Genomic DNA, 24,339 nt, shown 5'->3' on the forward strand with positions numbered 1-24,339 from the left:
CGGATTGGCGGTCGGACGGCAAATATGGTTCCACTGCGAAGGCAGGCAGAAGGGCGGGTGTCAAGGAGCCAGTAAGGTCGTTTTGGAAAAAGAGCTTCAATTCACTTGATGAAATCTAAAGACTGTTGGCTAGTCTCGGTTTCATTGAGAAACCACCATGTGTTGTAATAATTTTAATGAATAGTGTGTTCATGAAAAACCTAGGCGGTACATTTATGCATGCTGCAATTTGGCCTCCCCTAAAATTTTTACTTCTGATTATTTCTTGGCAAAATATGCTTTTAACTTTAATGGAATTTATGGTGCAATTCTATTTGACTTACAGAGGGAAAGCAAAGTATATCCATTCATAACAATACATGTAAATAGCCAACTGATCATTTAGCAGACATTTGGTACTATTCTAGAAAGTCGTCATTACTGTTGAAAGTGCATTTAAAACTTCTATCACTGAGAGGTGAGTTGATTTCAGAGAAGTCACTAAACTGAGAGATGTAGATCTGTATAGTTCATAAATCTAGGGAAATATTCTAGTGCTGAATTTTTAAAGGTATTTGTTTTTATTTTTAAAGATGAGACAATAAGCCAGATAAAGAAAATTGTAGTTGTCAAAACTTGCATATCAGTTAAGGCTCTCCATAGCCTAAGACTAGTAGTTCGTAATTATCTAAGAATTTCTGTGCCCAGCATGGGGAGACAATTCTTTTTCACAAAGTCTTTTGTATAAAGACATCATAATTGCCTAAAGAAATCTATGGGGAAAATAATTTCCTCTCTGCCTTGTCTGTGAAAACCTATTGGGGCACTGCAAGCTGTAGAATTAGAGCAATCTTCCTCAACTTGATGTTCTTCAGATGTATGGTACTTTCACATAATCCCCTGAAATGGTTTTTGGAACCTAGTCTAATGCCTCTGGATAGCAAGAATGGCAGGTTAGAGTCTCTTTGCTGTTTTCTAGTGGTATCCCATTGCTTCCTAACCCAATTATAATAAGCTTTAGAGCACTGTTTCTCAACCTCAGCAACTTTAAGAGGTGTTGACTTCAACTCCCAGAATTTCTCCAGCCAGCATGGAGAAGTGGCATCACTTGACCGATTCTCTATTTTGGGCAGTGTTTCAGTCAGGCACGTCATTCTCCCTTCAACTACTCGACAGTGTTATAAACCACATACTGCTTCTACCCTTAGTTATCGGACTTGGTATTTACGGTGCTGGTTTTGCAGCAACTGAGAGAGACCTCAAGCCTATCTCACTTACCTGGGATTAAGCCCCACTGAACTCGAAAGGCCTGAGTATGATGCTCCTAACCCGCTGAACGTACGTGAGATTTACTTCTGAGCCAGTATCTAGAATTGGGCTGTAAAAACATTAACAGTCCTTTCCTAATTATGTTTGCTCAAAGGTGTTTGTGATTACAGCCAGTGTCTTTGCTGGGAGTCTTAGCATCGATTACTATGGCAACAAAAAGAACCACACCCCTTGCCCGTTCGTTAACCTCGGCGCTTGCGCAGTAGCTGTGCTTCTGAGGCCGTTTAAAAGAAACCCCATGTTTTTAAAATCCCACCCATAAGAGATACGCGCGCGCGCGCAAGCTTGAAAGGTGGTTTTATTTCACCAGGAGCTTAGTCATTGGTTACCACAAACCGTTAGGCGGGCCCGATGGTCCTGATTGACGCTAAATGAACGATTCAAAAAGTGGTGGGCGGAGGAAAGCGCTTGTTACGAATCTTGATTGGCTACGTCGAGTTGCCCTAGGGGACTTCGGATTGGCTGAACGTGCCGCCATTGCAGCCGCCACAACAGGAGGGGAATAAGAATTCAGTTATTTTGGTTGATAGTTCTATCTGGCTCTGGTGCCTCGGGAATAAAAACAGAGTCTGAATGAGAGTTGTGAGGTAAGTGAGGCGATATTGCTCTTGATGCGGGCATTTTTTTTGTACAGAGAATTCTTTTCATCTATGTCGTTCCGATTTTATGTATAAGGCGTTTCTCCCTCCGCCTTTTGTAATGATTTTTAAGTCTCCCTTTTTATACAAGTTCGGGTGGAGGCTTCTATAGTAACGTTCAAACACGTTACTCAGGTAACGCAGACGTGCCCGGGAAGACCAAACTCAAATCCTTACTGTGCGTGGATCTCCTTATGGGATTGCCTTGGGAAAGGCCTTGGCTGTTCTTTTTCTTATTACTGGTCAGGCGGTGTTGCAGTGCTGGCAGAGAAATAAATGAGAGGCTAATTATTGCTATCAGCAGTGGTTTGTATCCGTCTTCCTTAAAGTAATTCGCCAGCGTATGGGCTGTTCTTATCTCAACTGGGTAAATTGAATATGAACAATTTTGTTAACGATCAGCTTTTCCCCAGCAAATAGTTTGGGTAAAAACGGACGGGGCTATGAGTGAGGTTGTGTAACTGAAGGTGTTCAGAGTATGCTTCAGAGATAATTTGAAATAATTGCAGTAACAGTTAAAGTTCAGGGATTTGGGGACATGAATTTTCATCGACATTTCTTATTTGGTTAGATGTCGTCCTTTATAGCCTCTTAACTTGTCACCTAGCAGGTACTCTCTGCAACTTGTGGATATCTGGGAAGCTTCTTTGTTGTCATTTCACTGTGAGGCATTGATGTCACTGAATCCCATCCCTTGCTCAGTGTAGCAATCTGAATGAAAGCATTCTTGATGGATGGATGTCCAGCCTCTGTCTGAACCCATCCTATGGAGAGCTCGCCACATTTCTTAATAATTGGTTTCACTATCCAATTGTTCCTTCTGCTAAATATTTTTTTCCCCCTAAACAGTGAACCAAAAGCTGCCTTCTTGTAATTTAAGCTTTTTGTTCTATAAAACTGCCTCTGGGAAGACAGGTAGTAGAATTTTACCTGTGACACAACCCTTAAAGTACTTGAAAAATGCTATTAAAATCCTCCTCCTTTTTTTCAAATTCTCTTAAGTCTATCCTCATATAACTTAATTGTTCCTCTGTGAAGCAGAGGTGTTCAGAACTAGATGCAATATATATTCATTGTTTCACAAACATTGAGAAGTCAATTAAGTACCCCTCCCAATCTATTAGAAAAAGAGTTAGGTGACCTCCGGGGGGTCTAGAAGAAGCTTAGGATATAAACTTAAGGAAACAAATGGAAGATATGAAATGGCAAACACTATGAAAATCAGGAGGATTTTCATCAAATGCTGAATAGGAGTTGCAGTGAAAGTTAATACATTATTGCCTAAATGTGAGTGCAAATATCTCACATTTACTTAGTTAGATGTTAGATGTAATACTCAGATGTAATACTCAGTTAGATGTAATACTTCAGGTGGAGTCTGAACCAATTGAAAATATAGTTATTTTTCTTTATCTAAGAATCAGTACGATTCAAATATCAATGTAACTAAAAATAATATTTCCCTTTTTAATAGCCATGGCACATTACTGACCCATATTCTGCTTATGGTTAAGCACAATTCCAAGTTCATTTTCACGTAAACTGTTCCCATCCTATTTGAGTATTCCCTCCAATAGGTATTCCCATCTTATTTATTTTCCCTAAGTGAAGAACTTTGCATTTGTATCTCACTTCCCTAACTTCATTTTGAGTTTTGTTTCTATCTTTGAGTGTTGGCTTCATCATTTGAAAGAGAAATCTGACATGGAAGGACCATGCAGAGTTTGTTTGCAATAAATGACAGAGTAATTAAAGTCTACCTTCACTACTGCCTCATGCCTCCTTGAAGTTTACATATGGAAAACTTTGTATTTTCTTGTGGTTTAATAATGGACACAAACAGTGATGATGCTTATATTCTTTCCTTCAGTTTAACTGGCTTGCTAAGCTAAAATGTGTCTGTTTTCTCATTTTGCAAGTTAAAAAACCTTGTTTTGACCCAGATGTCTTTCATACTCATATTAATCTATTTCTACTAAGCCTTACATGGCTTGGGACCTGGGTACTTTGGAGACTGTCTGCTTCCAGTCATAACTGCCTACCCAGTAAAATTGTGAGGGGAGGCTTTCTTCAGGTCCCTACTCTTCCAGAAGGTTACATTCAGGGGCCTAAAAAATGGGCTCTCTCTTCTACAAAGCAACATGATTTGCTTGGTGTAGAGCAGCTCCAACCTTTTGGAATTTATGAAGGCCATGGTTGTCTAGCCTTTGGGGACTGAAGTAAATATGTCATACCCCCCTTGCCCCAAGATTGTGATTGTCTATATTGGAAAGTGTTTTCTCTGTGCATTAGGTTTAATGACAATTATGTAATATTATTGTATTGTTTTAGCTCTTGTTACCAAGTTGGTTGTAACTGAAGCAGTTTATATGCTTGAGTAATTGGAAAATTAAAATAATTCCTGAAAGTCTCTGAAGAAATTCAGTATGTTGCTACTTGAAGTTTTTCAAGAAATCAGGAAAATCGCCCAACAGTCTTTCACAATGAATCCTGCTGTTGGTTTATTGTCCATATTTCTTAAGCATATAAATTGCTGCAGCATAACAAACCTTTATATAGTACATCTTTCTTTGGATTAGTGATACTTAAAAATAGAAATAGCTTCTGCTGAAAAATTAATGCCAACAAACATTATTTTAAAAACACTTCAGAAAAGATAAACTGAATTTAATCTTGTCACCATTCTATATAAGTATTAATATTTTTCCTGATAGATCACTTTTGTATGTTTTTGGTAAAAATATTTAACATAGTTATTTAATATATTTGTCATTAAAACTGCACATGTATGTTTCAAGTTTGTTTTTGCTTGCTTTTGTTTGTATTCTTTGTTAATTTTCTAATTATTTTTTAAAATTCTTGATGTTTTTGTGTTTTTGATAAAATAAAGGCTAATGCTAAAATTACTGTTCTTATTTGGTGAAAAGTGGTAGAATATGCTAGGGGGATGGTACTAGTCTTGATTTATTGTTTTAAATGTTCTGTAAGAAAACAAGGAAACCTACTACAAAATTATAATCCTTGATTCAAGTATATATGAATTTTTGGTTGCCCTATTGGAAAAAAAGTATTTTAGCTACAGATGGGTAAATTACAAGGTTATATATTTACAATTAACAGTTATGTGCTTAGTATCTTCCTTTAATATATTAGAATGTTAAATGTCAGACATGAATATAATGTAATAGTTAAAGTCTGTGTCTCAATGTTCCTGGGTTACATTTTCTTGTAGAGTGGAGTACTCAGATTTCATACATTCAGACTCATGGAACTGATTTCCCCTGAATCTCAAAACCAAAGGTATTACTGATATTTTGTTCAGATACAATGATTTTACAGCCTACTCCCATGGAGAATGAATATGTTTGCTCTAAAGATTATTTGTTTCTTTTCTGTAATACTGATTTAGGGTTTAGTAGTTATGTAGGCTAGTTGTAATTTGCAGACTAAACTAGTTCCTTATTTACATTGCATAATTATGGACACTAAGAATGAAATATCTGAACATTTTCAGTTGGAAGTCAGCTGCACATGGTCCTAGCCCTCTAAGGACTCTTGTTCATTCTTAAATGAGAAACACTCCAACCTGAACTCTGTAAAAGGGAGTAACTCTGGCAAACACAAATGTCTTTAGAATAATTTTGACTATTTAGTAAGTCAGAGCAAGATTATAGATCTAAAACATTTAATAAAATACACCAATTTCCCCCATAAATGGCCATTTGTTAAGCATATGTATCATACTTTAAAATGATTTCTGAAGCATGGATTCTTAAATATTGCATGAAAAATAGAGCATTTAATATCATTTACGCAATTTATTGAGACAAAGCAATATGAATGTCACATGTACATACAGTACATGAACAGATAATGGACATTTCTTTGTACAGTTGAACTTAAAAAGTACTGTTTCAAGTAGGCTCCTGTTTGGAATAAAAAATACTGTATTTAACGTTCATATACCTAAACAATTCATGACACTTTCTGGTGAAATTGAAAAAAAAAATATTGTCTGAAATTTATATCTTAAACTATTTCTTTCTTGTCATTTTGAAAGAATTTGTCACATTGAAAAATTGGTCATCTTCTTTCTACTAACTATACCCAAATCAAATGTTTTATCTTTCAGAGGGGTTTTGGGAAAGATGCTACCCTTTAGTTTTCCTGCATCAAAATTTGCACTTTGGAATCCTGTTCCTATTGGAGAAAGCATTGTTTGTCACCTTAGTTATAGGTAAGACTTGTAATCTTTTGGGCTAAACAGTTTAGTATTTGGGAGCACCAAACATTTTAGTGATTTTCTTCATTTCTATTCATCTATCAGTGATGGAGGACTGAGTTAACCATTAAATAATACTGTATTTCTTTCCTCCCAAATTATTATTGATTTATTGTGGTATATACTGTGATATAACCGTGGTAAGATTTGGAGTTTCCTGTCCTTAAAGGACAGAATGTCCTCATCGAAACATGGGTTTTCTTAGTGTGTAACTCAGAACAAATTCAGATGACTATTTTCTAGGTAATGAAATAAACCAGAGCTAAATTTCAGGAAGGGTCAAAGTGAGGCTTCTAGAGCTTTCTTACTTTATTTATCATCTTGTATGCTGTTTCAATCACTGAAGTAGTTCTGAAAGGCTTACTTATTAGCCTTAAAATATCAACATAAGAAAAGAACAACAACCAAACAACAATAATAAATACGGTGCATCAGTCGGAGAAAACATAATCCTAATCAGAGATCAAAATATGCTGTCAAGGATTGCATCACCTCATCCTACTCAGGACCTGTTGAAAGAGCCAAGATTTTACAACTTTGTCCATGCACAAATTTCACGCCATACAAATCTCACTGTTCCATAGGACAAGTGTAGCTGCAGAGAAGGTGCATTTCCTAGATCTCACAAGATGATAGTGTGAATGTGCCAACAATATCACACCTTACCAGTTGGGCAGAAGCGACAGAAGAAAGGTGGTCCCAAGTTAACCAGACTGTAAGCCATGAAAGGTTTTATAGATGGCAACCAACATTGAATTGTACTTGGAATCTCACCAGTAGCCAGTGCAGCTCAGTGAATAAAGTTCTTACATAGGATGCCCACAACTACTACCTCCGCAGCTGCTTTCTTGGCCGTTGTAGCTTCCAAGTGGTTTTCACTTTAAACTTGTGGGTTTAGCCCCATGTAGAGGGCATTGTGGTAGTACAAATGGGAAGCGACTGAGATATGACAATTTGTGAAATTGTTTTTTCAACTTTCTGTCCCATTGCTTTTTTTTCCCCCTGGTATACAGTTTTTGCTTGTAATTAGTAGTTTTGGGGGATAGCTGAATGTCTTAGTCTTGGTATGTTCAGAAACAATAAATTCTGTCACCATTATTTCTTAGAAATCCTAAATTAATAATTGCTGAAAAAACACTGCGGCTTGCCCATCGTCATGCTAAACAAAGTAGAAAGAAGCCATTCACCTGTTTTTTAGTTGGCACTCTTGCAGTAGATGAAAGTAAGTATACAATTATTCTATTTTTGATTGAATGAGTAAGCCTTACAATCTTATTTCTTCTTAACTTGATGGTTTTGTGTATTAATACGAAGGGATAGCAAACAAATTGAACTTAAAATCTATTATTTGCAACTATGTTCTTTACCACTAAGCTGATTCTGCTTAATAGTAAATGTACATCTTGAGTTTCTCAGTTGCTTGGGTATATAAATGATTCAATTATGCTTCTCTACAGCTCAGATTTATTTCAGAGCTATATTCTCTTCTTACATGGAAAGGAATTGAAGATTTAAGTCATTAAAACCAGGATACAGGTAGTCCTCGAGTTACGACTGCAGTTGGGACCGGGATTGCCATCACTAAGCAATGTGGTCGTAAAGCGTGATGTTATATGATTGCATCGCTTAGCAACAGCAATCCAGGCAGTCCCAGTTGTCGTCATAACCCAAGCAGCAAGGGTTGTTAAGTGGGAAGCAGAGGGAGTCCCAGGTAAGGAGTGAAGGAGTGTGGGGGTGCCACAAGGGGATGGGGGAGGCCCAATAAAATCTGCATGTGAGTCAGGGGAGGGGGTCCTTGGTACGGCATGAGCTCAGAATGAGGATGCAGGGTGCATGCAATTGTGGGGAGGCTGGAGAAAGAGGGCACAGGGTGCATGTGTGTAATTGCAAGGAGGTTGGGGGGCAGGGATACTTACCCCAGCAACTTGGAACTTTCCTTGCCAGCTTCCCATTGACTTTGCTTGGGGGAAACTGGCAGAGATGGTTACAAATGGCAATCGTGATTGCAGGGCACTTGGCAACAGTTGTAAGTGTGAATGGGTTGGCAAGCACCCAGATCGCAATCCCGTGACTGCGGGGGTACTGGAATGGCCACAACCTCAAGGACCATTTGTAAGTTTCCTTTTTTAGCACTGTCGTAACTTTGAACAGTCGTAACTCAAGAACTACCTATATTTGATTGGGCTCTGCAGGGCTTTAAAATAGGATGGTTTATGGTGCACAGGAGCACACATGGCTGCTTTGAAAGCTGGTCCAGTGTACGTATAACAGTTATTTCACTAGAAATTGAAGCAGCTCTGCATACTGAGACAACAGGAAACTGCTATTGAAGCAACCATGTGAGCCTTGCAAAGTTGCATCTGCTTTAATGATTTGGAGACAAGTCTTCATTTGTGTTTCCTGCCTGTTGTGAAGTACATGGAGTTTTTCAGTCAGAACTGGACCTTTAGTTTTTTACAATATTTTGAGTGCATTCTGGCTGCAGAGTTATAGTCATTCAATTCTTTGGAGCAGAATTTTTCTAGACTTTGGCATTGGTAAACTTTTAGGGCTAGTAAATTTGTAATGAAAATTGAAAGCATATTAATTGTCCTAATTTTTTGGCACAGATGGTGAACGTGTATTGCTATCAGTAGACCGTTTTGATCCAGGTCGTGAAGAACCAAGTGGTTTGGGGAAAATTCCCACAGCACCTCTTCCAGGAGACTTTTTCATCCCATGCAGAATTGGTGTTTGGGGATGTTCATCAAATGATATTGTAGTACACACCTTTGAGGATTTTAGCTTAGCTTTTAAGGTAAGAATTTGGGGAACATTGTTTTTATTCTTTAGTGGTACCTTGTGGTGATATCCTGTCTTGACTATATAGTATTTGAGTTTCTATTTATAATCTTATGTTATTAAAAATGGTTGCATACTTGAACACAAAAAATCTGGATTTAGATTTAATAAGTCCTCATAGACTCCCAATATCCTGTTCTCTAGCATTCATATTTTCTGGCACGTTCCTTGTTAGTAAAAGCCAAGATAAGAACAACTGGAGTACAATAGCTGTTGTTTTGGGTGTTCTTTCCAACTGTGGTGAGACATATGGAAACATGGCTAAGAAATAATGCTATTGCTGATGCCTCTCCCTGCTTTGAACATGTCCTGCTAATGATATGTCTACCTGAGATTCACTTTGATACCTTCTTTCTATAGATACTGCATCAGAATCTGAACACCCAAGATTCTTTAGAACTTTCCAAACTGCTGACTTTAAGAGTTTACATCTCTTCAATGGAGAATATGGACAACTTAAATTTTGACTTTCACTGGGCAGCAGTTACAGTGGCCAATGCTTTAAAATACACTCCTGTGAAGCCTGTTCCAATAATTCCTACAGCCCTTGCTAGAAACCTAAGTAGTAATATGAGTCTTGCTCATGTCCAAGGAACTTACAAATGTGGGTAAGTTAATTTGAGTTTGGAAATGTCCGTTACTCATGATTCATTTAAGAGTGCGTATTTCACTGAATGCTTCCTAAGGAAACTTGGAAAACATTTTCTGGTTCTTAAATTAAAGAGCCAGTTTGGTGTAGTGGTTAAGGCATTGGGCTAGAAACTGAGAGACTCTGAATTCTAGTCCTGCCTTAGGCACAAAGCCACCTGGGTGACCTTGAGCCAGTCAATTCTCTCTCAGCTCTAAGGTGTTTATTGTAGGATGCTGGACAGGCACACTTGTGAAATGTTCCAAAATAATACTGCAAAGTTTTAATTCTTTTAGGGCAGGCTCTAGAAGTTTATGCTGATCTCCAAGAACTTTAAACTGTAAATACTTAGTATGCTGAAAGATTCTATAATAACTTGTTAAGAAAAACCTTGAACTCAGCCATGAGAGACACACTCTCTCTCTTATACAAAGTACTTAGTAACAGACAGCAGTAAAAATTGATAGATGGCAGGTAAGAGTGGAGAAGAATAAATGCCACAGTGCTTTCCTCCAGTCCTTGAGCCAGCTGAAAAGTATGCCAGCATACCAGTATAAATTGAGCTGCCCTTTTTGCCAGTCCCTGTTCTGCCTGTCAGCCCTTTGAGGTAGACCAGATCAGGGAACAGACGCAAGAAATATTCTATTGATAGAGGCTAGGATAGCAGAATCTTGAAAGCTTGACAGCGTTTCCCCTTCCTTCCATCTTATACCAAAGAGAGTCAAGGTGGGGCAATCTTGAGTTTCTTACCCCCTTCCTGCTTCCCAGGCTGAGTTTATATTTCCCTAATGCTTGCCACATATCTCCTTCAAAGCCATCTGTGTACTCCTCTACACCACCACAGAAAGGAGTCTGGCCATTGCACCTTCCTTATTGAGCCAGTTTGGTGTAGTGGTTAAAGTACCAGGCTAAAAACCTGGAGACTGTGAGTTAGGCACAAAGCCAGCTGGGCCAGTCCTCCTCTCTCAGCCCTAGGAAGGAGGAAATGGCAAACCACTTCTGAAATCTTGCCAAGAAAACTGCAGGGACTTGTCCAGGCAATCGCCAGGAGTCAAAAATGCAAGCACCCCCCACCAAAAAAAAAGTTAATGCAAGATTAGTTTTTTCTGAGTTTCTGTATAGTAAGTGATAGTAGGTATTGTCTATTAATGGAATGAACTGGTGACAGTGTATTGTCACTGTTAACTTTATCAGGTTCAATTTATCTAGTTGTACGTTACACTGCTTATCTCCTAGGACTGCATTACTATGACAGCTATACAGATAATTCAAATGTTTGGTCCTTCAGGCAGAAAAGGGTAGGTTTTTTGTTTTTTGGTGGGTTTTTTGGTCATCTTTTTGACCATTTGAAAGCTGCTTGAAATGTTTCCATAGGATGGTAGTAATATTAAATGCATTGACTAATGTGTAAAATTGCCAGTTGCCTGACTTCTCCATCTTCTGAGCGTTATTTCCAACAATTACTTCAACACTAGAGTAATTAATACATAGTTCTGTTCCTTCTGGGTAAAATGTATACATTGAATAGTTATGTTTCAGAAGGGTTCTGAAAAGAGTACTACACAAAATCTTAATCTTGTATGCGTTGTCTATTGTGTGAAGCTCATGCATTTCTCTTCACTGTGTATATAAAATGTGAAAGAATCTTTGTTTATCTCCTTTATTTGCTTCTTCTTTGTCAATAGCTTTTTGCTAGTTAGGAAATGTCTTTGTTTCTTTAAAATCATTTTTCTTTGTTAAAAAAAAGTAATTTCTTTTGCTTGCAGTTATCTTTCAATGGATCAAACGAGGAAACTTCTTCTAATTCTGGAATCAGACCCCAAAGTATATACATTGCCACTGATTGGCGTGTAAGTATTTGGGTGGGTGGACTTAAAAAAAAAAAAAAGTTTTTTGATTTGTATTATGAGCAAAGGCAATTCTATTTGCAATATATTTGCAGGTTATCTCAGATATGCAGTTCAGATTTTTTTATTCCTATAATGATATGCAAATGTTATGATGTGAGTGTTCAGAAGTATCTTTTCCTCCCTTTCCTCTAGCTGGCTGAGTGGAGTATTTCATATCCACAATCCACAGGTTTGGGCTTTATGTCTGCGATACTTATACAGCTCATCAATCCAAGAGAGGTAATTATAATTAAAAGTAGCTCTTCTCAATTAATAGTAATAGGGAATTTTTTCTTACTGCTAATTTATATTTTATTACTAAAATACCCAAGATGTATAATTGAAAAGGTCATTAAAAATAGGTAGTTAAAACAAATAAATAGTAAACAAATCAGAACTGGTAGACAACATAAAATACTACTAAAAATTTGAGACAGTTAAGAAAAAGATCCTCAGAAAGAACGAGAGCCTCAAATAATGTAGAAATATTATGCAAGAAGAAGTAAAGCAGATTTCTAGACCAGGAAAATGTATTTCACTGTTTTAGAAGTGGGGTGGAGCTTTTTACAAACCCAGCCAGATACCCACAGCCAGTAGAGTCTTATAGGAGAGGTCCGCTAAAACACGATCTGAAATAAACTTTTAAAGATGGTTAAAAGTATTATTATTTTGAATTGCAACTAGAGTTTGGGCTAAAGATATTCTACAGTTTTGCTTTCCAAAATGAAGTGAAATATGAAATGATCCAGGCTCAAAAGTAGTTCTTAATTCATAAAATGATTTAAGCCGCACACATTCTCACATAGCCTGCCTAATCAGCCTAATCAGTCTTTATACAAGTGGTTGGAGCTGTGATGCTTGCAAACCACCTTCAGTGCTGTTAAGTATTTGACCTGAACATAGAGCAGTGCCTCACCTGCCCTATTGCAACCACAGAGTATTCATAGTGTTTGGAATAAATTCATTTGGGATTAAGTATAACATCATCCTGCATTCCACTTGCATGCATTTATTGCTTTGCAAACCATAGGAGAAGTAATAGTTTTGCACAATACTCTAGGAAGGTAATATGAACTTATTGTTTAATTATTTTGTGATAAACAATGATGTGCTATACAGACAGTGATTCAGACTCTAGAGTGGCTGGCTAAATATTTTACTATTTTTTTTAAAAAGCACACTAAATTCTGCTCAATATTTATAGTTACTTGGTTTAGGTTGTTGCACAGAAATTTTGAATTAGTGATTTTTGCATTGCTTTGTCTACAGAATATTTTTCTTCTCTTTAGAGTACTTTCCGAATCGGGAAGCTTTCTTGTAGTTCTTTTTGCTTTGAATCGTAAAGATCCAAAATTTTATGAATGCTTTCCTTATGATGGGCATACTGAACTAGACTTCCAGCTACTTACATGCAAAGAAACATTACATCTGTTCAAAGTAAGTTGCTTGATTTCCTATCATTGCTGGATATGTGATAGCAGCATGGCCATACTTTGTTTATAAGAACAAAATGTTCAAGAACTGGAATGCATATATATGCAAATTGTGAAATGGTTTTTATATTGCTTCAAACGTCTTAACACTCCAGTAAGTATACTCTGTTTAGAAATTTTAAATGGAAGTTTCTTCCAAAAGTACTAGCTGCTTTTGAAATGTTACCATGAAGGAACAACTTTAGGATTAAGACTGGAGATCTAGATTTAAATTCTTACTCAGCTTGAGATATTTAGGTACTCTTGGGCTAGTCATTCTTTCTACCTTTATCTGGTAGGTTTAAAATAAGAATCTTGGGTGGATTAGCATCTTGGGAGAATATGGGTGAAGAATCTTGGCAACTAACTGATTTTTGTGTGCAGAAAGGAAAAACTGTAGGAACTGAAAAGGATAGTTTAGTTTTTTGATTTCAAGATTGGTCATAAAAGATGTTGGGCCAACCATATCTTAGAAAAGTTACATTTTGAATAATTTACATATTCTAAAAGATTTAACCATTGCTTCTGCTGAGCCATTTGTGGGATGTTTGCTGTTGATGAAAGGGATAAACTATGTAATCCTTTAGTTTTCTCAGTTTGGAAAGATTAATAGGTGGTTATTTTAACTACGATGACTTCTTCTGCATCGTTTTTCTGAGTACCAGCGTAGTAATTATAACTCCTGTTATAACTTCACGAGATTGAGAAACAAATAGAAGTACTTAAGTAGGACTTCTCTCCATGGTTTTTTTTTTAATTTAGGTTTGTTAATTTAGAAGCATCTTTTTTTGGGCCAAGTCACAATGGAAAGTCTGCTGAAACTCTGTTTTTCATACTGTATGTGCCTGAATATTTCTATACTGTACCCAATATTATTGTTAGAGAATTGCCGCAATAATGATTTTCAATTTTTTACTTCTATCAAGCACCTCATCACTTTATGGCATTCTGTATAGCAATGGTGAATCCCCCTACATATATAAAAACTGTAGTTTTGTAGTGATGATAGATGATCAGGCTTAGCATCTACATCTGTTTCATTTCAGGATGTAGAACCTTCAGATAAATGTCCTATCCAATTTGAATTGAAATCAGAAAATAAAAATGCAGAAACAGAGTTCTTCAGCAAAATTTCAAAAAACGTTTCCATAAACAGGTGAGTCGTTTTTTTTAAATTCTCCATGTAAATAATTACTATTTGTTTGCTGGCATACAATTCTATAACTTCCAAAATTTTTACAGTATCCTGCAATAAATATTTTCAACAGGAATAGTAGCAGTACAGTAGCAACCAGGTAGGTGTTCTTATCTGCTATGATGTGAAATGTTGTATTGTTATAGAAAACAGTAGGAGGCAAGACAATAGGATTTCTTAGGTTGTTCATCTCATTAACATAATAAGTTGTAATTTATTATCCCAAAGAAGAAATACCCAAGAGATATCAGACAGTATGTGGGTATTGACATTTTGTAGAACTTGCTGTCTAATCGCACAGTATAATTCACTTTAATGAAGAGACTGTGTTAGGAGAAACACTTTACCTTTAACCAGTGAAATAAACATAATGTGGCTGAAAGACACAGTAAAATTTATATGCTTTAACTTGTTTGCAAACAGTTGTTCAGCTTTCTCCTGTTTAATAGTGATCATAAAAATGTGTAAATTGCCATGACAGGTCAGTGAGTTGCAGACACTATTTAAGACTACTATATTATAGAATGGGATATTGTATATAGAATTTAGAATCTGTGTGATTCCTGGGATTATTCATATTGTATTACAGGAGTATAAAATGGATATCAGGGTTATTTTATTAGTAATACAACTTTTTTTTTTACATAGTTTATCCCAAGATTGCTCACCCAATAAATTTTCTGTCAGCGATCATGACTCTGGTGTGGAAGATGATGCATCTCCAAGACCATTTCCCCGTCCTCATCCAATCAATCAACAGGTATATTCTAGATTTCTTGTCTGGAATTGTGCAAAAAAAATTAGCTTTACAGTATATATCTGAGTAACTAATATTATTCAGGTTTAATGTTCTTGCAGATTAGTGTTATGACATAATCTTGCCACTAGGTTGTACTACAGTACTCTTAACCCTTTATTGCTGCAGCTAAATCTTCAGATTAAGTTTGAAGAAGACCCTTTTTTAGGAGTCTGCATAATTATGCTGTGGGAATATGCAAAAAGAAGTAAACTAGCTGAACCATGGCAAAATTGCTTGACTTAATTTAATGGGGAGGTATTCTCACAGCATACCAACACAAGAGCCAGCAAAAATATGAACTGTACTGATATGCTTATTAAGAACTTAAATAAATGCTGAGTTGGAGTTGATTGTTTTCTCTTCTTATTTCTAAACTAAAAGTGAATCAATGACAGCCAATAGCTGCAAACATTATGTTTTATAGTATTACATTGGTACATTAACACAATTAGGTACAGCATTTTTACAGTGTTTTTTCCCTTTTTGTTCTCCTCAGGTTAAGCACTTGCACTTATGTATCTTCCCAAAATATATATGAGACTGATATTTGAAACTATGCTAGCATAGCACAAAAATCCCTCATTGGAGGACTTGGCAGGGTATCATATTTTAGGTCTCCTGGTAGAGATGTATTTCTTAATGTGACAGTGTATACATTATCTTATTCTCTTTGCGCTAATTTCTATTTATAGTGTAGGTGAGAAGAGAAAAATACTTCAGATTAATTGGATAAACTGAGAATACATAAACATTTTTATTTTTAAACTGTCTTGGTTTCCAGATGACCGAGATCCATCCTTCAGTTCCTGAACTGTCCATTGTACTTGAAGGCATCTCCACAGAATCTGTACCAACATCTAAATATGCTGTGATTAAAAATCAACCTTCATTTGGACCTCAACCTCCTAAGATGGTATATTCTGTAGAGCATACACCCCAGCACTCTCAGAGCTCTGATACTGGGAGGCAGACCTTTGCTTCAAGTGCCAGAGAGCCTTCTCCAAAGCAAATACCAAGTCATTTGAAACACAGAATTACATCTTTAAAACCTTGCAAAGGAATGCAGTCTCCACTACAACTGCAGTCCAATACAGTTGGCTCTCAAGCAAGAAAGGGCTGTGTATCTACTTCTTCTCCTTCAGGATCCTGTAATGAACTTTCACAGGATATGTCCCTGCATCATCATGGAATTCCTTCTGAAAGACAGGTGGCAAGTAGTGATGATGTTCAACAGAAAGGAGAACTTCCTATTAATGGCTTTACAGCACAAAAGTCTAACCAACCTCCTGCAGTTTCCCAGTATCCCTGGCATACTATTGCACTATCACCATCTTATCTGAGAAGACCACTGGGAATTCGGGTACCAGTTCAAGGTCCATCTTGCTGTTCTCCTTGTATCTGCAACTGTCAGCAGTATGGCCATATACAATACAGTCCACCAAATGTTTGGCAAGGGTTATGTAATATGGGTTCCAGTGACACCTCTGAAAATCATTCAAGTCCTACCCAGGAACGTACAAAATTAATGTTCCATCAGAATCAAGAATGTGTAAATGGTGGCTGCAATCCAGTATGTGCCACAAGTAGTCCTATGCACTTAGGCCATTGTGGAATAATAGGGAGTTGTTCTCCCATTACTGATAATGCATCAGCTGCAGTAAGAAATTCATCTCCAGTTGATCCTGGCAATGCACAGTCTCATACAACACATTCAGCTTGTATGCATCTTCCTGCTGCAAGTACAGTATCAAATAACGAAATGATGGAATTATCTTCAGATGTTTACAGAATTCTTGCTGAACAACATAAACAAATCAAGCTGCTACAGGCTCAGGTTGGTTGGGTTACTCCAATGATTTGTGTGGCTTCATTACTGAAGTAATTGCTCTTTGACATGGTGGGTATGATATTATCAAGGTAGATCTTGGAGTTTCTATTTCAATCCCCTCTAAGGCAAGTATAAGTTTTAATATAACTGAACAGTACTTTTTGTGTTTTTATTGTTAGCATTTCTTATGCTGGAAAATCAGTATAGGACAGAAGCCAGCTAAATTAATGACTTGCAGTTTTACTACCTATTTCTGTGTGCTGTGGTATGAAGCCCTACTTTATGTTCTTATATAAAAAGGGCTTTAAAACACTTCCTTGTATAGTTCACAGAAAAGAATAGTCTTAAAATATATACAGGACAAATTGTTGACAAGTAATCTATAGTAACTGGTTCTCCTACTTTTATCCAGGCTGTTTAGTTAACACAGATCTTGTTTACAGATTCAGCAGCTTTTAGAGGCACAAACTCTTCGGTCCTGTGCTTCCAGATCCATAGGAAACAATAGCATACAGTCTGAGAAGCAGGTAGAATTTGTTGCCATGGAAACCCAGTCTTCCCCAGGATTACACATGAAGAAAAGTGTCAGCATTGCAGTGAGTACAGGTAATGCTTTATTGTACATTTTGTGGAAATGATGCTAAACTCAGGGGAAAATGCTAAACGTTGGAGCCATTTTGTTCTAGTTGTTCATAGCTTATGATGAATCTGCAGAAAACTGCTTAGTGCCCCACACTGTGCAGCCCTAACATTAATGCTTCAGATTTACAATTTTAGAAAGTAACTGGAGTGTTTAACTTAGTTTGCTCGTGACTAACACAAAGCAAATGTCAACATGTTTAAAAAAATAATTGAAGCTATAATATTTTAATCTTAACACACTGGATGCTGTTCTATTTTCTAATGGGATCATTGAATCCTCAGTCCTCCACTTTTCCTTGGAATTATTTATGCCAATTTTAGGACTGAAAACCAGCACTGCATACAAAGACAAGCTGCTGATGGATTGCCATTTTTCAGTTGTTTAACAAATGTTGCATGTACAGTAAGAATTTTCTAGTACAGTAATTGGGTTAGTTTGTATCAGTAATGGATTAAGTGCATTAAGAAGTGGCGCAAAGTTGTGTCAAGGTGTGCATTACATACAGTGTATGGTGCAGTAGCCTAGTTCAAGTTGCACCATGTTTTTACTTGATCCCTATAGGTGCTAGTTTGTTTTGGAATACCCCTTTGGAAAAGAAGAAAGAGTCTGTGAAAGAAGATGAAGTTGAAATTTCTAATGAAGACATTACTCTTTCTATGAACACAGAAAAGGATAGTAGTCAAACAAGCATTGCCTCTTCATTAAAAGCTGTTGATATACCAAGCTTTGTTGAGAGTGTCCATATTGTTGAAGGAGGAGCTAATCAATCTTCTACAGGCCTGTGGTAATTTTTTTTTAATTGAAATATTTCTTCTGACTTCTTTTAAACTTTGCATAAATCTTCTGTTATGTTCAAGTCACCTGTGGGTTTTTTTTTCAGAATTTAAGCTAGTATTTTAATTGATTTGTAGTATAAAGTACCAGATTTGTTTGGTTCAGCTCTCTTCTTGTGCTTTCCGTTAATATGCTATATTATTTTATCCTATATTCTAGGATATATTGATCATGGTTGGTAGCCTGGATTGGCTGAATTGAACCATTCTGCACATGACATCTCCTGCATTTAAACCTCTGAATAAGTTGCCTGTATACTTTCTACATTTGTCACCTATTGAAAATCTAACATTTTGATCCTAAGAATAGAAGGAGCTTGATTCAAAAATACTATTTTGATTTTCTTTAAGCAAGTGAAAAGTGAAGTGTCTAGATAACTATTTTCTTCATAGTAGCCGTTTTAAATGAACTATATAGCAAGTAATTTTCTGATTCTAGCCCCAATTCAGACAGTTTCCCAACTTGTTTTTATGGGCTCTGTTCCATTTGTGAAGTTCAGTTGATCTGCTCCTGTGTTGTCAGCCTCAGTAGGCCTTAAAAATTGGGATAGCGTTAAACGTGAAAAATGTGAGGGAACACAATTTAAGCATTTCATCTCATGCATGCCAGCCACATCTTTGGTACCATGATCTGTTGATAATGAGTGGGTTTACTCACATTAATCCTTTGTATGATTGTGAATGCTCTAGTTTCTGGTCTCTGTTTCTTGGAAGCTTCAACTTGTATTCAATTAATCACTAATAGATGCAATCTGTACACTTTGTTCAGGCATTGAAACTGGAACTTGGTATGCAAGGAGCCGTCCATCCATGTTCCTTGCACTGGCCAGGAATAATACATAAAATAGAATTATCTGTAAGATGAGAGCAATTAAAAATATATTTTTCATGCACCGATAATCAAAATGAGCCCTAGATGCACCCCAGAAGAAAACTTGGATTTAAACAATTGACTGTTTGAATGACACTTGTAGTTCCTCGTAGAGTATTCAACAGAAAATGTTATTAAATCCTTATTTATTTTGGTAGTAGGAAAATCTTTTCTATGTTCAAGTAATATACTGAAGAGGATACTACTTGTTACCTTCTTGTCCTGACTGTGAACTTACTACTTGCATTAAATGAAGATAAACACCTAAGTCATTTCCAACCTAAAAACGCAATATTTGTTTTTCTGAAACTTGAGTTTGATGATAATCTTAAAGAATTAGGAATATACGAGGCCTAGTTTAAGATGTAAATTCTGCTACAATGATAAATGTACTGATAGTTTAATTCAAATCATGACTGTTTTTGCTAATAGTAATGGACCACTTGACACTGGAACGGACCAGGCTTCACGGCAGAATGAAAATGGTAACAAATGTTTGCAAACAAGGCCTTCAGAAGGAACTGACAATAATTTGGAACCAACTGATGAACAAAATTTTGAGTGTGGCATTACTGCCCCAGCAAATGTGTCACCAGATGATCAAAAAATTTATCAGGATATATTAGTAAGTTTTCATGCTTGTTTTTTTCAGTATAACTTTATTTAATTTAAGTGTCTTAATAGTACTCACCCAATAAATCAATTTGTTTCTGATTTTTTTTAAAAAAGCAAAGCCTTTACTATCTATGCATCTTGAATTTCCATGTTTTCCTTAAAATGCTCAATAGGATCTATCCAGTATATTGTTAATATTCCAGGACTGCATTCCACTGCTTACACAATTTTTTAATTAAAGTAGTGTGGGGCAAAATAGTAAAGGTTGCATGATTACTTAAAATTAAATAAATTATGATATTTCAAATGTAAACCTGAGCAGATTATTTTTCCTAACATTCTAAAGACTGATACTAAAATCTGTGTAGCTGTAAACTAATGACATTAGTTGTGCATCTGTGATTTGAGAGCTAGAAATAAAACGCTTACAGGTATGCTTATGGTGACGTAATACATTGTCAGCATGCTGTGAATTCCTATGGAGATGGCATCCTGTAATTTTCTTCACCCACTTTTATGTTCTTTCTAATGTTTCTATAGGGTCAAGTAAATCGATTTTTGAGGGAATCTTCTGATGAAAGTGGTCCCTCTCTGAAAGAGGATCTGATCAGAGATGAATGTACTACATCCTTAAAAATAAACAAAGCGCAAAGAAGAGGCTCAGCATCAGACATGGTCCTACGAGATAAAGATAGTGTTCTGAATGCAACCTTGAAGCAATTAAGAAACCTTGGAGTAAATTTTGATTCTCCTGAGAAGATGAACAATGTACACAAAGTGGAGAATGCCGGGTAATGGAAATGTATTGATTTCTATTTATTGCTAGGTTTTACATAGTTCCTCAGTCAGTGCAACTCTGAGCTGCATAGAACCCACAATTCAGTAAATGACGTTTTGACCACATCTTGCAGACGCCCCTGCTTCCATGCATTATTATCCTCCAGCTATACTGCAGATGGTCTTCCTTATAATTTAGATCAGGGTCTGCATTAAGCAGTGTTTTAAGCTTCCCTAGTGAAGAATGAGTAGTCAGTAATCTGTTACATGGGAACAACACCTTGTCAGTTTCTCCAGAACACTGGAGAAAAATAAGTAATGCATTATTTCATTTACATTTCAGAATATACACTGGGATTTATTTTCTGAACTGTGAAGCCAGAATTAAAGTTTTAAGTTTCTGGAACTATAATATCTGCAGTTTTTCTCAGCTACCTTCTAAATCAATGCTTACATTTTAGTATAAAACTAAATGATTATTTTGTGTTAACAGCATGAGTTACAGTACAAGTCAAACTCATACATTATTACCTTATTTTCCTTAATGACAGCAAGGAAGAGTTCAGAAGCTTTTGCCATTATTTTCAGGCTATCCCTTGTGTCCTCCAACCCTTGCCCTCACCACCCAGCTTTGAATGTCCTTCTCACTGCGAAGGGACTCCCTTCCTCCATGGGAGGGTGGGTGGGAAAGCATTCAACCCAGGCTCTGCTTGATTACTACTACCACCACCACCACCATTTCCTGTCCTCTTTGACATCTTGCTGTCTTTGTTTTGTAGTTGGGAGGGTCCACAGAGGGGGGTCCACAGCATAAAAATCATGGGCGCAACTGGGATAATTGTAGCCCCACCCCTTTTATGTGCAGTGTGTGCTATGCACATTTAAAGGGGGCAGGGCTTCAACTGCCCAGTTGTACCCACCATTTTGGCAGACATGATACCCCCACCCCCACGGACACTCTTGCTTGTGGTAAAGAAACAGAAATTGCTACTGTACTATGGAGCAGGACTGAGGGTGTGGGAAAGATGTCATGGGGTCTTGTCATCTAGAGGGAAAGGGGAAATCTCAGTGCATGGGGTGAGGCAGAACTTCTTGCTCCTCTCAGTTTGGTAACATTTTTTCAGAATTATTTTTTACAGTGTTTTTTCTTGAACAGAAGTTTGTTATATCTGAACTAGAACAAATGCTGGATAACCTTGACTATTAGTAGAAACTTTGAATCATTGTTATTTATTGTCTTCAGCCTTCATTGATTGAAATTTGGTTTTCACTAACCAACATTAAAATTATTTCCACTTCAGGATTTGGATGCAATATTAAATCATTGTGAATTTGAAATGAAAATGAAAACTAAGTTTCTGATTTCTTTGCTACAGCCTTGTCTGTACAAATCTGGCCTACATATATGAAAAACTAATCTTATCTCCATCACAGATTTGCAATAATTTAATATTTATTAAACCCACAATGATTAGCTATTCATGCATCTATGTCTGCCAAAAAATCTGGAATACCTTTAACAGTTGTCTTTTGCAGATAGCTATCTAGAGATCAGAGTTACTATTAAGATAAATTCTCCTTTTGCACAGGATGTATGGAACTGCTTAAAAAGCACTGATTTTTGGAATTACAAGGCCAGATGTTTGTCAGTGCTACCTACCTTGGTAGTGTGAGATAATATTCTGGAGAAATACATTCTCATTCCAATCATGTCTTGCACTGAATATAGTGCTTTATTAACTTTTTTTCCTCACATAACAAATCAAGATGGTTTTCTTATAGACAGGAGAGTATTCTTTTGGACAGAATAAAAAGGCTGCTCCCATACATGCAAATCAGACCATCTACATATAAATTCCCCTAAGAGAGAGACAAACAGCCCCACTAAGGCTAACCACTTTATAAATTTCTCTGACAGTATGGGATTGACTCTGTTTGTGTGTGTGTCTGTGTGTGTGTGAGAGAGAGAGATTAAAGTAGACAAATTAGGAGGCTACATGCATACCAAAGCAGATGACAGTTTTGTAATATATTCATTTTATGATCAGCTGGTTATTAATAAATTGAATTAATTGGTCTTACGTTCAGAATTTTTGAAGACTTTTTTTCTTTTCTAGTGTATTGGCTTGTATTAATCCTGAAGCAATAGTCCCAGGACTAAACTACATCTCTTTTGCCAATGTTGGTATGAGTGGCTTAACTCCCACTGGAGCAGATCTGAGCATGGAGGCAAATGCTATTGCTCTCAAGTACCTGAATGAAAATCAACTGTCACAGCTTTCTTTAAATCACTCGAGCCACAAAAGTTCTGTGACTTCATCTTTACAGACTCTGCTGCATACAAATACAGAGAAGTCTTTGGTGGGCCTTGGTTTAATTTCCCCTGGCAATATGTCTTTTGCAACCAAGAGGTATATGAGGAAGTATGGCCTCTTACAAAGCAGTGATGGTAGTGATGAAGAAGAGGAGCAACCGACTGAGAACTCCAGGAGAAAAGAGCGCTTAGAGCCTGCTCTGCGCTTGGATTTCAACCCTGTTATAGAGGGCTTTGCTTCTGAAAGAACTGGTGAGAAGCAGATTGCTTTTGACCCAATACACTGTGAAACTGAATCATCTTGTCGCCTGTCACATTCAGAAGGGCCCATCTTAAGAAATGTTACAAATGCTGTTTTTCCACCCAGAATCCTGCACCAATCTAATGAAAGTTCACCACCTTTTTTAAAGGATTTAAAGCCAAAAATTAAACTTTTACCTGGAGATGCAGAATTTACACAGCATCCGGACAAAGAAAATCTAAATGTTCACATTGTGACTGAAACTCCACAAGCTCCCACTGTTGATACTTTAAACCAAGCAAACAATATTAATTCGGTGGGCACTTTTCTGGATGTAAAACAGCTCAGACAGCTACCAAAGTTATTCTGACCTATGTTTGAGTTCCTCCTCTTTTCTTTACTAATTTTCTCATGGTTCAGTAAAATCAAGAGATACCACTGGCTAAATATCACTTAAAAGTTTTCTTGAGAAATAAGAGACTTGGCTCTCACAATGAATTGTTTAGATCTTTATGCATACTAGACTACATTTACATTCCAAAAAGTCATTGAATATAATCAAGATATAATGTATGGGGTATTTTTAAAAGTGTTGATTTTATGTTTATTAAATGCAACAGGAATAAAATGATCTGTGGGGAAGCAGACAATGGGTTTAAAGCAAGTTTGATTTAAAGTGTTTACCAGTTTTAACTTTTATTTTATGAATTTGAAATAAAATTTCATATGGTTATTTGTAACAAATGAATTAGGAAACAAAACAAGGTTGACAGATATTAGCCATCTTATGTGTATAACTTGCCATAAACATCAAACATTATATTCTATAGTTCCTAATTTGTTTAACCCTTTGCGTGTCTAAATAAATGTGGTAGACTCTTTTTGTAATGTGCCAACTTTTAAGAAAACTCAGTTATAAAAACTTAAACTTAATTTGGTTTACTTCATGTCTTTTTATAAACCATTATGTTAAGGCTTCACAGTTATACTAAATATGCTTAAGGAAGACGAGTGAGCAAGGGATTTGAACAACTAAAGATAAGCTCTCATCATTGCTTTCCCTTACTCCCGAGAAAGGGAAACTTTTAGGATTATAAGCCAAACTGAATAAAATCTCCTGGTTTGGGAAATCAGCCTGCTTTACATTCACGTCTCCTTAGGTGAA

The 24,339-nt window shown here is 36.5% G+C and overlaps 1 protein-coding gene across 4 annotated transcripts; it reads left to right on the forward strand.

Annotated features, from left to right (window-relative positions):
- The first annotated feature begins 6 nt into the window (after window positions 1–6).
- On the forward strand, window positions 7–24,081 carry STIL (STIL centriolar assembly protein). 4 transcript variants are annotated; one of them, XM_088153287.1, is made up of 18 exons: window positions 12–71; window positions 326–457; window positions 5,179–5,246; window positions 6,079–6,183; window positions 7,335–7,450; window positions 8,838–9,025; window positions 9,430–9,677; window positions 11,464–11,547; window positions 11,740–11,826; window positions 12,876–13,023; window positions 14,105–14,214; window positions 14,902–15,013; window positions 15,834–16,886; window positions 17,324–17,486; window positions 18,085–18,307; window positions 19,660–19,852; window positions 20,383–20,633; window positions 22,737–24,081. In XM_088153287.1, the coding sequence occupies exons 3-18, from the start codon at window positions 5,212–5,214 to the stop codon at window positions 23,542–23,544; spliced, it is 3,924 nt and encodes a 1,307-aa protein (XP_088009413.1). In that variant the 5' UTR covers window positions 12–71; window positions 326–457; window positions 5,179–5,211; the 3' UTR covers window positions 23,545–24,081. The 4 variants fall into 4 exon arrangements, with proteins under 4 accessions (XP_088009412.1, XP_088009413.1, XP_007426245.1 ...); XM_088153286.1 differs by having other exon boundaries at window positions 7–457; XM_007426183.4 differs by lacking the exons at window positions 12–71; window positions 326–457 and adding an exon at window positions 1,761–1,895.
- The last annotated feature ends 258 nt before the right edge of the window (window positions 24,082–24,339 follow it).

This window comes from Python bivittatus, unplaced genomic scaffold (genome assembly GCF_059951505.1).
Source record: "Python bivittatus isolate LINGU-HERP-01145 unplaced genomic scaffold, Pbiv_v1 ctg000700_np1212, whole genome shotgun sequence".
Classification (NCBI taxonomy): domain Eukaryota; kingdom Metazoa; phylum Chordata; class Lepidosauria; order Squamata; family Pythonidae; genus Python; species Python bivittatus.

What these genes read in the sequence shown, in the direction of transcription:
- STIL (XM_088153286.1), top strand. Translation starts at nt 5,212, where the DNA reads ATGGAACTGATTTCCCCTGAATCTCAAAACCAAAG. An exon ending in GTTTGTCACCTTAGTTATAG is followed by an intron (nt 6,184 to 7,334) that starts GTAAGACTTGTA and finishes ATTATTTCTTAG; the next exon opens with AAATCCTAAATTAATAATTG. An exon ending in AGCTCATCAATCCAAGAGAG is followed by an intron (nt 11,827 to 12,875) that starts GTAATTATAATT and finishes TCTTCTCTTTAG; the next exon opens with AGTACTTTCCGAATCGGGAA.